We start from the raw sequence: 14069 nt of genomic DNA, 5'->3' as shown, positions 1-14069 counted from the left end.
TCTGCCTTTATGCAATATATAATCCAGTCTCAAGGATAAGACACATGCCAAAAAAGATAAAAGACAGCATTAGTGCCTGGTACCTTTAGAACCAAATACTGATTTAATCAATAGCAAAGTAAGCCCTAATTGGGTGATAAATACAAGTCAATTTCAGAAGGGATTCACCAAGGTGGGGAAAAAAAAAAATCACAAAATATGTATGTCTCTTGAATCTTGACAGAAGTCTTGGACAGTGGTGAGAAGAGAGAAGAACATGCCAAAATGGAAGGATTGTTCAAAGTCTTAGGAGATTTAAATATTCTTAATATAAGCCTTTATACACTCTGGATGCAAATTCTTTGTCAGATACATGGGAGCCAAACTTTATGTTGGTGCTCACAGATAAACGACAAGAACCATATTTTGATGATTCTCTGCCAGGAATTATGGGAAATAAACTTACAAACACAGGGGTTTTAATGAAAGACCTTGAATGCTAACACAAGGAGTCAAGACTTGATTCTAGAAGGTGGCGAACCATGGCCATGGCCCTCAAGCCAAATTCGGCTGTCCACCTATTCTCATAAGTGAAGTTTAATTGGAACACAGCAAGGGCAGTTTGTTCACTACCATCCATGGCTGCTTTCAGCTGAGTAGCTGCAACAAAGCCCATATAGCCCACAGAAGCTAAAATACTTACTACTTGACCCTGATAGTGGCTATAACTGCTTGCACACACTAAGGCTGCAGCCCCAGCCCTGGATAATAAAAGAGATCAAGCATGCAGGAAACACTTCAGACTACTTTTAAAAATCTAGATATAATGTCAGCCGCACTTATTAGACTGAGGAAATTTTGCAGGACTTATGACTGGTTGAAGGGAAGCGAGAGAAGGTCAAAAATATAAGAATTTGAATTTCTATGATTGGTTAAAAGATGGTAGTGATAAGGGAAACTGCATGTTTGGAGTAAAGTTAGGTGAAAGTACAGTATAGTGAATTTGTCTTTTAATATGTGAAGTTTTATGTATTAGTGAAACTCCTAGTTAGGATACTAAAAGTAGTTAGAGATATAATACTTGGAAGTGATGACAGGTTTGGAAAGGGTGATTTAAAAATTTCTTTGCATAGTTGGAAGTCACAAAAAGTACAAGTGACCTCCTAGGATGACTACAGAGAAAGAATAACTGAGCGGGGGCTAGATAGTAGCCTACACTCACATATACCAAGCAGAAGACAGGAAGAAGTCGTCAGTAGAGACAGTAGAGGAGTGGCCGGAGGGAAAAGGTGAGACTCAGGAAAGCACAGTACAAGTCAGGTAAGCTGTAAAAGTTGTTTTAAGAAGGAAGGCACAAGAATGGAGAAAAATCTATAAAGGAAAGAGTGAAAAGATAAAAGCTCAACTGGAATTGTGAGGTGTCAAAGATGCCAAACAGTATCAAGGCAGGGGATAGTTAATTTTTCAGATGAATCTGAAATTCAATGATTTGTAACTTTCATACTAGAAATCCTGCAGAGAAGTAGACTCCTCATTTATTTATGAAGAGATACTCCACCTTTTGATTGACTCAATTTTCACTACAAGATAATAACTGTATATATTAGAGAGCTAAAGGATGCTCATAATCTCCATTAAGAACCTCCCCCAAAGGGGATTACAGAAATGACAGAGAATAAGAGAAAAATGTAAGATCATTAAAAATTCATGTGCAAAGAAGGCTGACAACAGGAAAGGGTGCAGCAGCAGAGCATGAGATGCTGGCAGGCAGGCCCGGAAGGATGCACGGGAACGGAGGCCACTTCTCCAACCACTGCTGTGCTCTTTTACATGTCTTGTCCAACCAATCTCTCTTAATTAAATCTATTATCTTATTTTATTATACCTGTTTGTATGAGTAAGACCTAACCAAAGATCCCCGAGTGAAAAAACTTACTATTTACATCTTTGCTCATGTCCATATAGTCGGTAATATTCACTGAATCGTTACGCTAATACGTATTTCTTTTTGTAAGATGCTGGGAAAAGTTAATCAGCATTGAGGAATTCAGCTCACTGGCTTACAGATCACACAGAGGAAGTTAAGGAAAAGTTCACAGGTACTTTATGACATCCATCTAAACCAACTATATTGTTCATAAAACGTATTAGCCATGACGTGGATAGCTTTTTGAGTTGCAAATAAAAATAGAGAAACAAAAGAGAAAACTAAAAGAGGATGAATAAAAAGGTTGAAGATGCTGTGTGTCACGAAATGACCCGAGTCTAAGTTGGTGACCACACTTAAAAAGGGAAAAACAGTGTATGTATATGAACTCCCAACAAAGGTATAAAAGGAGATGGAAGGAGAAATAGAGGTGTGATTCTCCACATTGGCCACTAGGTGGTGGCATTGACCCAGGACGGTTCAGTTTTGAGGGTTAGAAATCAGGAAGGAGCCTGAAGCAAGCAACTGCTTGGCAATTTGCAGGCAAGGGAGTATTAGAAAGTGACGTTCTATTTGTTTATGTTAATAAGAACTTTGAAAGCAAACATTCTGAAACATTAGGAAAATCTATCAACAAGTTATAGAAGATTTACTATAAAATGATTATAAAGAAACCACTGTAGTTGTCCACTCACCTTTACTACGTTGTCCCCCGATTGTCCGTTATTCCGTAAACAATCCAGACATATAGCGATTTGTGGGTCACTTCTGTGATAGTCCTTATCATCTTGATTTTCATCACCTTCTTCATCTACTTTAGGTTTGTCAACTTTTGACATATCATCTGTGTAATTTAAACAAAGCCAAGTTAGATATAACTCAGATTTTATAGTTAAGCAACAATACACTAACCATGAGAACAAAAATCAAATTTAAAAAACATTTCTTAACAGTTCTTGATGAAGAATAACCGAAAATTTTAGTACCTTTAAAATGTTCCAACCAACTCAATAATGGAAATATTTTAAAAAAACCAATAAGTGACTCATTAGCAGAGCTTACAAATTCTGGACTCACTAGGACACCCAAATGAAAGATTTAGGACTAACTATATTTGGTCACAAAATGACAGCCATTAGTGATTAGACCACTTAGAAATTGACAGGATGTTCCATGGACAGAGGAGCCTGGTGGGCTACAGTCCAGGGGGTCACAAAGAGTCAGACACAACTTAGTGACTAAACAACACAACAATATATATTTGATAAATTAATAATTTTGAACATATGTTGTTTAAAGAAATGTATGAAATGTTTTTTTAAACTACATCATTTAAAAAGTTCAGTTAACATATGTAATTAGAATTTCAAGTTTGTATATACATAATAAAGTGCTTTTGATCAAAGAAAAAAATGCTTCCAAATTCTACATTTATTCAAAGTTTAAAACCAACTAAACTAAATATTTAGTAAAACTAAAATATTTAAGTTCAAAATTAATTAGCTAGTGAAATAACGAGTAGAATGAATTAGCTTTTTTAACATGTATGTAACTAACATATTAAAACACCATCAAAGAAATCTGAGAATATTTCATACTATAATCAAATGTATTTAACCTATGAAATGCCTGCAGGCTACATATAATGCACATATATTTAATGATTCATTTGTTTATTGAGTGCCTTTAATTCTGTTAGACTAAGCCTGAGGGAACAACATTGAAACTATGAGGTCATCCCCACTCTTACGGTGTCAGGGTATAAAAGGAGGTTCGGGCAAGTAAGGAAAACAGACGGAGAAGTCGATAGACTCTGATGTAAGAGGTAAGATAGGCCAAGTGGGCACATATAACAGAGGTGGTAATAAACCCAAATTCTGCGGTGAAGCAAAGATTCAGGGGAGATTTCCAGATAAAATGTAAGCTGAAACTTGAAAGAATGAGCCAGTCAAGCATTACAGTATAGAAAAGCCCAGGGAAAAAAACACAGACCAGTTAGATTAAAAAAAGAAAGATGAGTTAGCGCCTCTGTAATGACTGTAGTAAAAGCATCACAGATATGTTGTACAGGAGAGGGGGGTGTTCTCTTCTGCCTTTTTAGGAACTGCCTTCTATAGACCAAGCTCCAGCTCCAAGAAAAGGTCCAAATCCTCCACCCAAACTAAAGACCAAATATGCTAAAACTATTTTTAAAAGACAGAAATATGGGGGGAAAGGAGAGAAACACAGCTCAGGCTGCGGTCCTTCACTGGTGCATCTGTAAGCCGCAGAGTGATGGACTAACCTGACCACACAGCTTCTCATGACAAGCCCTGGCTCCTGCTGTCTTGAAAACATAGTTAAAAACTGGAACATTCAGTCAATTTTACCTATATTTTTTTACTATGGCACTACTGTATAAATTGCAGTTTACATCTGGGTAAAATAAGCCTTTAATTAAGTCTTTTTTTTGCCAGGCTTGGCTTCTTTGCCCATTTCAGTGTTTTAATTATAGATTAAAAATAATCCCTTGCTACCTTATTCCATTTAAAATTATTCTCAAACTTTCCCCACTTTAGGAAGCTAGTCCTGCACAGTTCAGCTGAACTAAAAAAAAAAAAAAAACCCAACTCTGATGCCCATTTTTCATATGAAAAGAGAAAGCCATTTCAATGATATGTATGTAATCGACAATCCTGCGAATCTTATGGGAAAACCAGAGGTGGAAGACCGAGCTCTCTAGAAGAATGAGCCCAGAAAACACATACGATCCTTGACAAACTTCAGTGGTGTTCAGGCCATCCTGAAACAAATCTCATATTAAATGACAAAACAAAAGGACGCTTCTTCCTTATAATTTCATATATGTTGTATTTTCTTTCCTTTTATGTGATTATATACGTACTAAAAGCAAAGCCTTTTCTCTACCCAGTAATGTCTGCCAGTTTCCTTAATTATTAAAAATTACTCACTGCTCAGTCTCCTGGGACCTAAAAGGCAAATCTGAACACTTAACATATGTGATGGGGAAAGTTCCCAGAAGTACCTAGAAATATTTTTCAAATCTCAGAATACATAAATTTGTATTATTGGAACTCTATCTATGAAAAGTTCATTCCAGGTTATCAGAGCATAGCAAGATCCTCCACTCTGGCTTTCAGCTACATTCAAGTCCCTTCTCCTATTAAATATACAAAATAAAATAGATACAACCATAAACCCCTCACTGTTCAGTTGCAGGCTATGGCCATTTCTTCAGTTTCCTGTAGCTCTTTAGCTAATACTGCTATAATTAGTGGTCACTTTTCTGTTTTATCTCCTTTTTCTCTTCCCAGTTTCCTCTATTTCAAATTACCTTCAATTGGACTGATCCAGATTTTACATGCATTTACACAAAATCTCATGATTCTATATTAAAAGTTCATAATCACAGAAAAGTTCATAATATAAAGGGGTACACAATATTATTGTACAGGAGAAATTTGAGCTTGGAGAGCGAGATGAGTTCACCACAGCTACAAAAAGCTAAGAAATTCCAACAGATGGAAGTAAAAAAAAAAAAAAAAGTCACCTTGTCCATTTTCTTGAGGCTTATTTTTCTTCCAAAATTCAGACTCACGCTCAAGTTCTTCTAATTTAAAAGAAAAAAAGTATAAAAATAATAGAAACAATCATGAAATCTTTAACAGAAATGGTGATTTTACAAAACAAAAAATCTGCAAGAATTCAAGAGTAACTTACGTTCTCGTAGTCCAGGAACCAACTTAAATATAATTTCCTCTAGTGTGTTATCCAACCTTCCAAAGAGGAAAAAAGAGAATATACTAACAATAAAGACATTAAAATCCAGTATGTAAATTAAGATTTGCATCTCACATTGATTACAAAATACAGAACATATGGTTTTAGCACAAGCACCACACCCAACTACTCTGTAGGTGGAACACATTTATTTCCAGCCTGTCCCAGGAGCAGACAGATTAGAAAAATGGTCCCGTCTCCAGTTCTCTCTATAATCTACCCACTCTGAACAGGACTGTGATTAAGGGAGGGAGTCTTTTCCTCCACCCTGAGAATATGGGCCAGCCTTGAAACATACTCAGGCCAGAGAATGTGGCACAAGAGACACTGCTGAGCTCTGAGCCCAAGCCTGAGGCATTTCATGTGCTTTGATGCACTTTCCTGGATCCCTGCCACTATAAGAACAAGTCTGGAGGATGAGACACCATGTCCTTCAGAGCCAAGCTGCCCTGGTAAGGCCATCTCAGACCAGTTCATGGGCAGCCCAACCCAACAGGACAGAACCCAGCCAGGATCAGCAGAGCAGTGACCCACCAGCCTCTGACTGCAGTCACCTAAGTGAGCCCAGCCAAGACCAGCAGGCCCACCTGGATCTGTGAACCACACAGAACTGTGAGGAATCAAAAATGCTTTTAGTGTTGTTTTCAGCATGAAATTTAGGCGTGGTCTGTTATACACCAATAGCTGATCCAGCCACTTTCAAAATCTCTACGACAACTCTGGTAGAGAAAGAAAATCTCCATTCTGAGAAATTGAGACCATTTTTTCCTGGATAAAAAAACCTAATACTGGGGACTTCCCTTGTGGTCCAGTGGTTAGGACTCCACCCTTCCACTGCAGGGGGTGCACGTTCAATCCCTGGTTGGGGAAGTAAGATCCCGCATGCCAAACATCAGTTCAGTTCAGTCGCTCAGTCGTGTCCGACTCTTTGAATCGACTCCTTGAATCACAGCACGCCAGGCCTCCCTGTCCATCACCAACTCCCGGAGTTCACTCAAACTCATGTCCATTGAGTCGGTGATGCCATCCAGCCATCTCATCCTCTGTCATCCCCTTCTCCTCCTGCTCCCAATCCCTCCCAGCATCAGAGTCTTTTCCAATGAATCAACTCTTCACATCAGGTGGTCAAAGTATTGAGGTTTCAGCTTTAGCATCAGTCCTTCCAATGAACACCCAGGACTAATCTCCCTTAGAATGGACTGGTTGGATCTCCTTGCAGTCCAAGGGACTCTCAAGAGCCTTCTCCAACACCACAGTTCAAAAGCATCAATTCTTCGGCACTCAGCCTTCTTCACAGTCCAACGCTCACATCCATACATGACCACTCGAAAAACCACAGCCTCGACTAGACAGACCTTTGTTGGCAAAGTAATGTCTCTGCTTTTCAATATGCTATCTAGGTTGGTTATAACTCTTCTTCCAAGGGAGTGTCTTTTAATGCCAAACATCAGCATGGCCAAAAAAAAAAAAAACAACCCCACTATCTTGCCATTGCTTTTGTCTCTTTTCCCTCCTGGATCTGAGCATAACTCCTCCTCTCCATGGCTTCACTTCCTCATCTTGCCCTCTTGCTCCTACAGCACGCCTCCCTCTCATATTCCTCCTGCTCAACTGCAGTACCCTTCTCTGACAATAAACATGGACACTTTTCTCACATCTAAACCCCCCCCCCCCCATCCTGGCTTAACCTATCGTCTTCTCAAGCTGTTAGCAGATTCTCAACCTCTTCTTCCAACTGGAAAACTCTGAAAGCATAACCAACATTATTTCTGTCACATATTTTTTGCTTCTCTTACTTGACAGACCTTCCCAAATCATCAATAACTTCCATTACTGAATAGATTTTAAAAGAAATTTTAGAGTTAAAATTTAAAAATTTTTAATTACTTTTAAAGTCATTTTTCTCCTCATGCTCTGCAGCAGTCTGTGCTGCCTGGCGATGCCTCTTTGAAAACTTCTGTTCTCGACTTTTCTTTTTTCCTGTTGACTTTCTTTGTTCTCTCGATATTTTTCTTTTTCCAACTACTGCTGCCTCCGAGGATTCTCCTTTGCTCTGCTCTCTGTACTCTCTGACCTTTTCTACATACTTCCTGAGGATCTCATCCACTTTTGTGACTTCAAAACTAACATACAGGCTGATCACACACACACACCCCTCCATCTCTCTGTGAAGCTCAAGTTCCATATTTCCAACAGATGCCGAGTATCTCAAGCCCCTCCTTTTTGTTCATCTATGTCAAGATAATGTCTTCTCCTTCAACAGAATATCTCTGAAAACCTGCCTTACTTTCTTAAAGTTAAATGCAGAAATGATACCATATCAGTCCCAAATAGGCTCAAAATGCAAGCATTATCGTCACCCACCTGTCTCTTGCTTCACATGTTGACTCATCAAGCCCCCTTCTCGGTATTTCTCCCACCCAGTCTCTTCACACTTCCCATCCTTCTGTTCCCTCAACTAGCACCCTACTTAGAGGACAGCCCAGAGACATTCTCTTTAACCTTGACATGTTCATAACGAATTTTCCTTAAGCACTAATCTGATCGTGACTTGCCTGCTCAAGAACTAATTTCTTCCCAACACCTGGCTTAGAGTGTTCTTAGAACGTGAGTCCAACCTACAAACTGCAAGTGGTGCTGCTCCCCTGTCACTCTTCTCGAGCCAAGTGGCTTAGGCAGTCATCCCTAAGGGTGCCCTGCCTTTTCCAACCTGCTTTTCTCCCTCACGCTCTTCATCCTGGCTCAGATACCCTTTTCCAGTCCTACTCTCCAGTCGAACCAAGGTCACCTGATTCTTCAGGACACACATACTAACTCATTCACAGTTTTCCCAGTCTATTTAACAGCTGCGGTATTTAAAAGAAGTATTATTTCTCTTAATGTTTGTTTTATCAGTGTAATACATATATTAACACATAATTTACAAATCAAACTTCCCCCAACCTTAAATGTTATATTAAAATATCACATTTTCTTGCCCCATCCTTCCTATTCCTGATTCCTACAACCCCAGGTACAACCACTTTCAAATCCAAGCTGTTTCTATTAGCATTTACTTTCATATTTCTATATATATTATAGATAGAGAAAAAACAAAGCCATTCCTTTTTTGCTGTCTAGATTCTTCTCACCTCCTTCTGTGGGAGATAATGTTTTAGCTCTCTTGATATCCCTCCATGCCCCTGTCCTCCCAACATACATTCTCCTAACTCTCCTCTTCCTGATAGTCTTACTGCCATTTTTGTGTTTAACAATGAATGTTTACATGATTATGATTATATAAATATTTAAAGTGTACTCTGATTAAAGATATCCCCTCGTTCAACTTTTTTCTTTCCCTGGAGTATAGTAACTATTTACTTTTCGTCAATTTCTACATACCCATTTGCCAATTCTCTAACATAATTTCTTCTTACTATGTACAAACAGGGGCTTCCCTGATAGCTCAGTTGGTAAAGAATCTTCCTGCAATGCAGGAGACCCTGGCTTGATTCCTGGGTCAGGAAGATCCTCTGGAGAAGGGATAGGCTCAGTTCAGTTCAGTTCAATTGCTCTGTTGTGTCTGACTCTTTGCAACCCCATGGACTGCAGCATGCCAGGCCTCCGTGTCCATCACCGGAGTTTACTCAAACTCATGTCCATTGAGTCCATGATGCCATCCAACCATCTCCTCCTCTGTCGTCCCCTTCTCCTCCTGCCTTCAATCTTTCCCAGCGTAAGGGCCTTTTCAAATGAGTCAGCTCTTTGCAGCAGGTGGCCAAAGTATTGGAGTTTCAGCTTCAACATCAGTCCTTCCAATGAACATTCAGGACTGATTTCCTTTAGGATGGACTGATTGGATCTTACCCACTTCAGTATCCCTGGCCTTCCCCTGTGGCTCAGCTGGTAAAGAATCAGCCTGCAGTGCAGGAGACCTGGGTTCGATCCCTGGGTTGGAAAGATTCTCTGGAGAAGGGAATGGCTACCCACTCCAGCAGTCTGGCCTAGAGAGTTCCATGGGCTATATAGTCCATGGGGTCACAGAGAGTCAGACAGGACTGAGTGACTTTCACTCACTCACTCATATACAGACAGATCAGGAATCAACCAGTTTCATTTCTGTCCCTGTAATATGCATCATCCCTGGCCAATTTCATGTGCTCTCTGCCCTCCTCATCCAGTTTAGAATTTACTTCTCAGTCAGTCATCATTAAAGCCACACCTTGCGTGTACCTTTGATTCCCTTGTCCCCCCCTCACCTGCTCAAATTATTTGGTACAACCACAACACTAGTTAAACCCCACTCTCTGTTAACTTGTGCTGGTAGCCATTGGGCTGGAAAAACACACAACCACACCCCTTCAAATTCACAACTACAACCCAGATGTGCCTTCGGGATTTCCAGGACTCATACTGTACTTCCCCAGTTCATGTATTCTCTTACTTTCCTGCACAACACATTTTCCCTCTCCTCCAACCCCTACATCCCTTTTCCACCCTACTCCTGGCTGATAAAACATCTGCTCAGTGAGACACAAACGTCTACAGAATCTGAGCACTGCATCGACCCGTGGCATCTGCACTCTGCCCTCCCACCTGCTGCTGCAGAGGGTCTGCTGATGCTTCCCCATGAAGCCAATCTCTTCAACTGTTACACGCCACACCCTTTTCCCTCCCAAGAACACTGCTTCAGCAATGTCCCCTCTCCCCCTCTCTCCTATTATTATCTCTTGGCTCTTTCTTGGATTATTCCTTTCAAACATGTCAGTACTGCTCCCACAGCACAACAAAATAAAAGCCCTCTTGACTGCACTTCTTTGAACAGTGACCACCCCATATCTTTGCCCCCATAAGTGGCAAAACTTGAAAAAAGCTGTCGATACTCGCTGTTTCTAACTCTTGTGCCTCCCCTTCTCTCTTGTAACAATCCAGTTAGGTTTCGCCTCACAGTTCCACAGAAAGTGCTTCTGTCAAGGCTGCTGACCTCCAACTGTTAAATCCAACCGCCAACTCTCGGTCTTCACCTTACAACATCACAGTCCAGCACGCCCGCACCTTTGCTTGGCTTCTAGGCCACACACTCTGGAAGCTTCCCTCTCTTATACTGACTGTGCCTTTTCAGTTTCCTTTGCTGGTTACTCCCCCTCTTCCTGATCCGTCAACTTTAGAATGTTCCAGGGACCCATCCTCGGTCCTCCACACCTCTCTCCACTCATGCCCTTACGTGCTCCTCTCTTGTCCCACGGTTTTAAATACTATCTGCACACTGAAGACCACCAGATTTTTAACCCCAGAGAGACCTCTCTCAAGTCACAGACTTGCATATTCACCAGCCGACTTCCCTCTTCTCTGAAATGATTAATAGACTCAACATGCCCAAATCCAAACTCCCCATCTGTGAAAGTCAAAGTTGCTCAGTCCTATACAGTCCATGGAATTCTCCAGGCCAGAATGCTGGAATGTGTAGCCTTTCCCTTCTCCAGGGGATCTTCCCAATCCAGGGATTGAACCCAGGTCTCCCACATTGCAAGGGGATTCTTTACCAGCTGAGCCACCAGGGAAGCCTAAATTCCAGATCTACCAGCCCCAAACCTGCTCTCTCCTTACTTAGTCTTCCTTGTCTCATGCTCTAGTTGCTCTGAGCTCCTGATCCCTGCCCATGCTGTTCCTCAGACAAGCTGCAGGTGCCCTCCTGACCTGGAACAGGCATACTCCCCCCAGATCTACATGTGGCTGTTCCCTCAGAAGGACAGTGATCCTGTGCTCAGATCCCACCTTCTCAGTGAGGCCTATCCTCACCATTTTATTTAGAACTAGCATCTGTCCGCCGTTCACTGCCTCCCTTCCCCCTGCCATGTCCCTCACTTGCAGCACTTCTTAGAGTTGCTGATTCAGAAGGTCTGAGGTGGGGGCCCCAAAACTGTCATTTCTATTAAGATAGTAATGGTGTAGGGACCGAACTTTGAAAACCAATGGAGCAGACATTTACTTATAGACAAATTACTCCAACTATAGACACTAAAATAGAAAAAAGTCTAAGATATAAGACCTGAAAATCCAGATTTACAGAATGATGGCAAACACTACACAGAGATGAACGTTCATGAGGGCTCTTTACTATGGTATGAACTGTGGGAAGAAAAATGCGTTCAGTTGGTTTGTGGCTGGAAGTGACATTTGAGTTTGGTGGACCTTAGGCAGTGTCACTCCTATAAAGTTCCATCTATAATCTTGAAATAAGGTTTGGTTTGGATTAGGATCTTATATAGCACTTCTAACTTTAAAAATATATGACTACACTTCTTTATATTATTACTATTTATTTGGTATAATGATTATACCATTAAGAAAAGGGTAGTCATTTTAAAAATTCTTTTTGGTTTTACATAAATATACACTTTTAGAATATATGATAAATTTTTAAAAATTAAGAGTCCCTGCATTGAACCTGGACTGGTGACTCGTTTCATACATCATATTATACATGTTTCAATGTCATTCTCCCTAATCTTCCCACCCTCTCCCTCTCCCACAGAGTCTATAAGACTGTTCTATACATCAGTGTCTCTTTTGCTGTCTCGTATACAGGGTTATTTCTAAATTTCATATATATGTGTTAGTATACTGTATTGGTGTTTTTCTCGTATACAGGGTTATCTTTCTAAATTCCATATATATGCGTTAGTATACTGTATTGGTGTTTTTCTTTCTGGCTTACTTCACTCTGTATAATAGGCTCCAGTTTCATCCACCTCATTAGAACTGATTCAAATGTATTCTTTTTAATGGCTGAGTAATACTCCATTGTGTATATGTACCACAGCTTTCTTATCCATTCATCTGCTGATGGACATCTAGGTTGCTTCCATGTCCTGGCTATTATAAACAGTGCTGCGATGAACTTGGGATGCTTGGGGCTGGTGCACTGGGATGACCCAGAGGGATGGTATGGGGAGGGAGGAGGGAGGAGGGTTCAGGATGGGGAACACATGTATACCTGTGATGGATTCATTTCAATATTTGGCAAAACCAATACAATATTGTAAAGTTTAAAAATAAAATAAAAAAAAAATAAAGTTGATTGAAAAATTAAGAGTCCCAAGATTAGTATCCCTATTAATTCTGCCCTCTTCCCACTACCATGTAGCTCAACAAATAGAGAGTACTGTGTAGAATAATAAAATACTAAAAATAACTGCAACTAAAGTAACCCTGAGATCCTGAGATAAGTTGTAATTTTTAATTTGGAAATATATTTCTTAAATATTTAATATGCACAGCCTTATTTTTCATTTCTTAATAAAATAAATTGAAATAAAATGCTTTAAAATGAAAATCAAAGCCTACATTAACTGAGTCAAGGCACCAACAAATATTATGATGCATAATAAAAATTATTAAGAGCTTATATAATTATTTAAGTTAGAGGAACTAAAAATATATTGACATACCTCAACATTTCTAATGGGTTTGTCTCATGAACCTGGTTGCCACACCTTGGACAATCATTGCTATCTTCAAAGTGCTGGACAATACAAGTCTTGCAGACTGAGAAGAAACAAGATGTTAGATTAAAATGCATCACTTGAACTTAATATAACTAGACATAGTCCCTATAAATTATCTACTACACCTGAAATACTATTCTTTAATCAAACTTTATAAAACCGTAAAATGATAACACTATTTTAAAAACACCTGAAATAAAACCTACTGCCACAATATAAAAATTAACTATTTTGATTATTGTTATTCTTAAATATATTTACAAACCAAACAATTTATTCACAGTATGTAAAAAAGTTGACACATTTACATACAACAATAGATTTTCTCATTTAAAGAAGTAGAACAAGGAACAGTAAAGGCTGGTAAATCTGAATTTATTTCTTTTGCTAAAAATTTACTTGAATGCAATATAAATGGTACTTAATAATATCTGAGAGTTCTCAACATGCCTGGATTAGTTTTTATGGGCAGGGTGCTCCTGGGACAAACCAGAAGTTTCAATAGAACTTCTGGCCCGTGCAGAGTATGATGAGTCCGTGCTCACAGGACCGTAATTCCAAGGGCCATTAACATCAAGCTGGTGCAAATGCACAAGAGGTAAACCAAAAGAACCACTGAGGATTAATTAATTAAGATGTTAAATAAAGCTTATTATAAACAAAGACAATGGAAATACGATTTGTGGCTTTTGGGGCACAAGTCTATATAGCCAACCTCTCCTCCAAATAATACTAATCTTTCTGGTTATGACTCTCTCCCACCTTTTCCCTAAGCTTCTTATTTATCAACTTTCTTGCCCCAAAACCTCAGACATAAATAGCAGCTGAACTGTAAAAAAATTTCAAACCACTTCCCTATCCCAATGCCCCCTCTTCCATTTTATTACCCTGTGTAA

At 39.6% G+C, this 14069-nt stretch overlaps 1 protein-coding gene across 3 annotated transcripts in view; it reads right to left on the bottom strand.

Moving 5' to 3' along the window:
- Positions 1–14069, bottom strand: part of PCGF5 (polycomb group ring finger 5) — a 56216-nt gene that overhangs the window by 23135 nt on the left and 19012 nt on the right. For 2 of the 3 annotated variants that reach the window (XM_019952810.2, XM_019952813.2), the window contains exons 2-5: positions 13117–13213; positions 5627–5682; positions 5457–5516; positions 2602–2750 (exon numbers count right to left, since the gene is read on the bottom strand). In XM_019952810.2, the coding sequence (XP_019808369.1) occupies positions 2602–2750; positions 5457–5516; positions 5627–5682; positions 13117–13213 (362 nt within the window). The remainder of the gene's footprint in view (positions 1–2601; positions 2751–5456; positions 5517–5626; positions 5683–13116; positions 13214–14069) is intronic. The other variant, XM_019952812.2, reaches the window with a different exon arrangement.

The sequence above is a fragment of the Bos indicus genome, chromosome 26 (genome assembly GCF_029378745.1).
Source record: "Bos indicus isolate NIAB-ARS_2022 breed Sahiwal x Tharparkar chromosome 26, NIAB-ARS_B.indTharparkar_mat_pri_1.0, whole genome shotgun sequence".
NCBI lineage: Eukaryota > Metazoa > Chordata > Mammalia > Artiodactyla > Bovidae > Bos > Bos indicus.
Note: the sequence above shows the minus strand (reverse complement) of the source record. Positions and strands in the feature narration are given on the sequence as shown.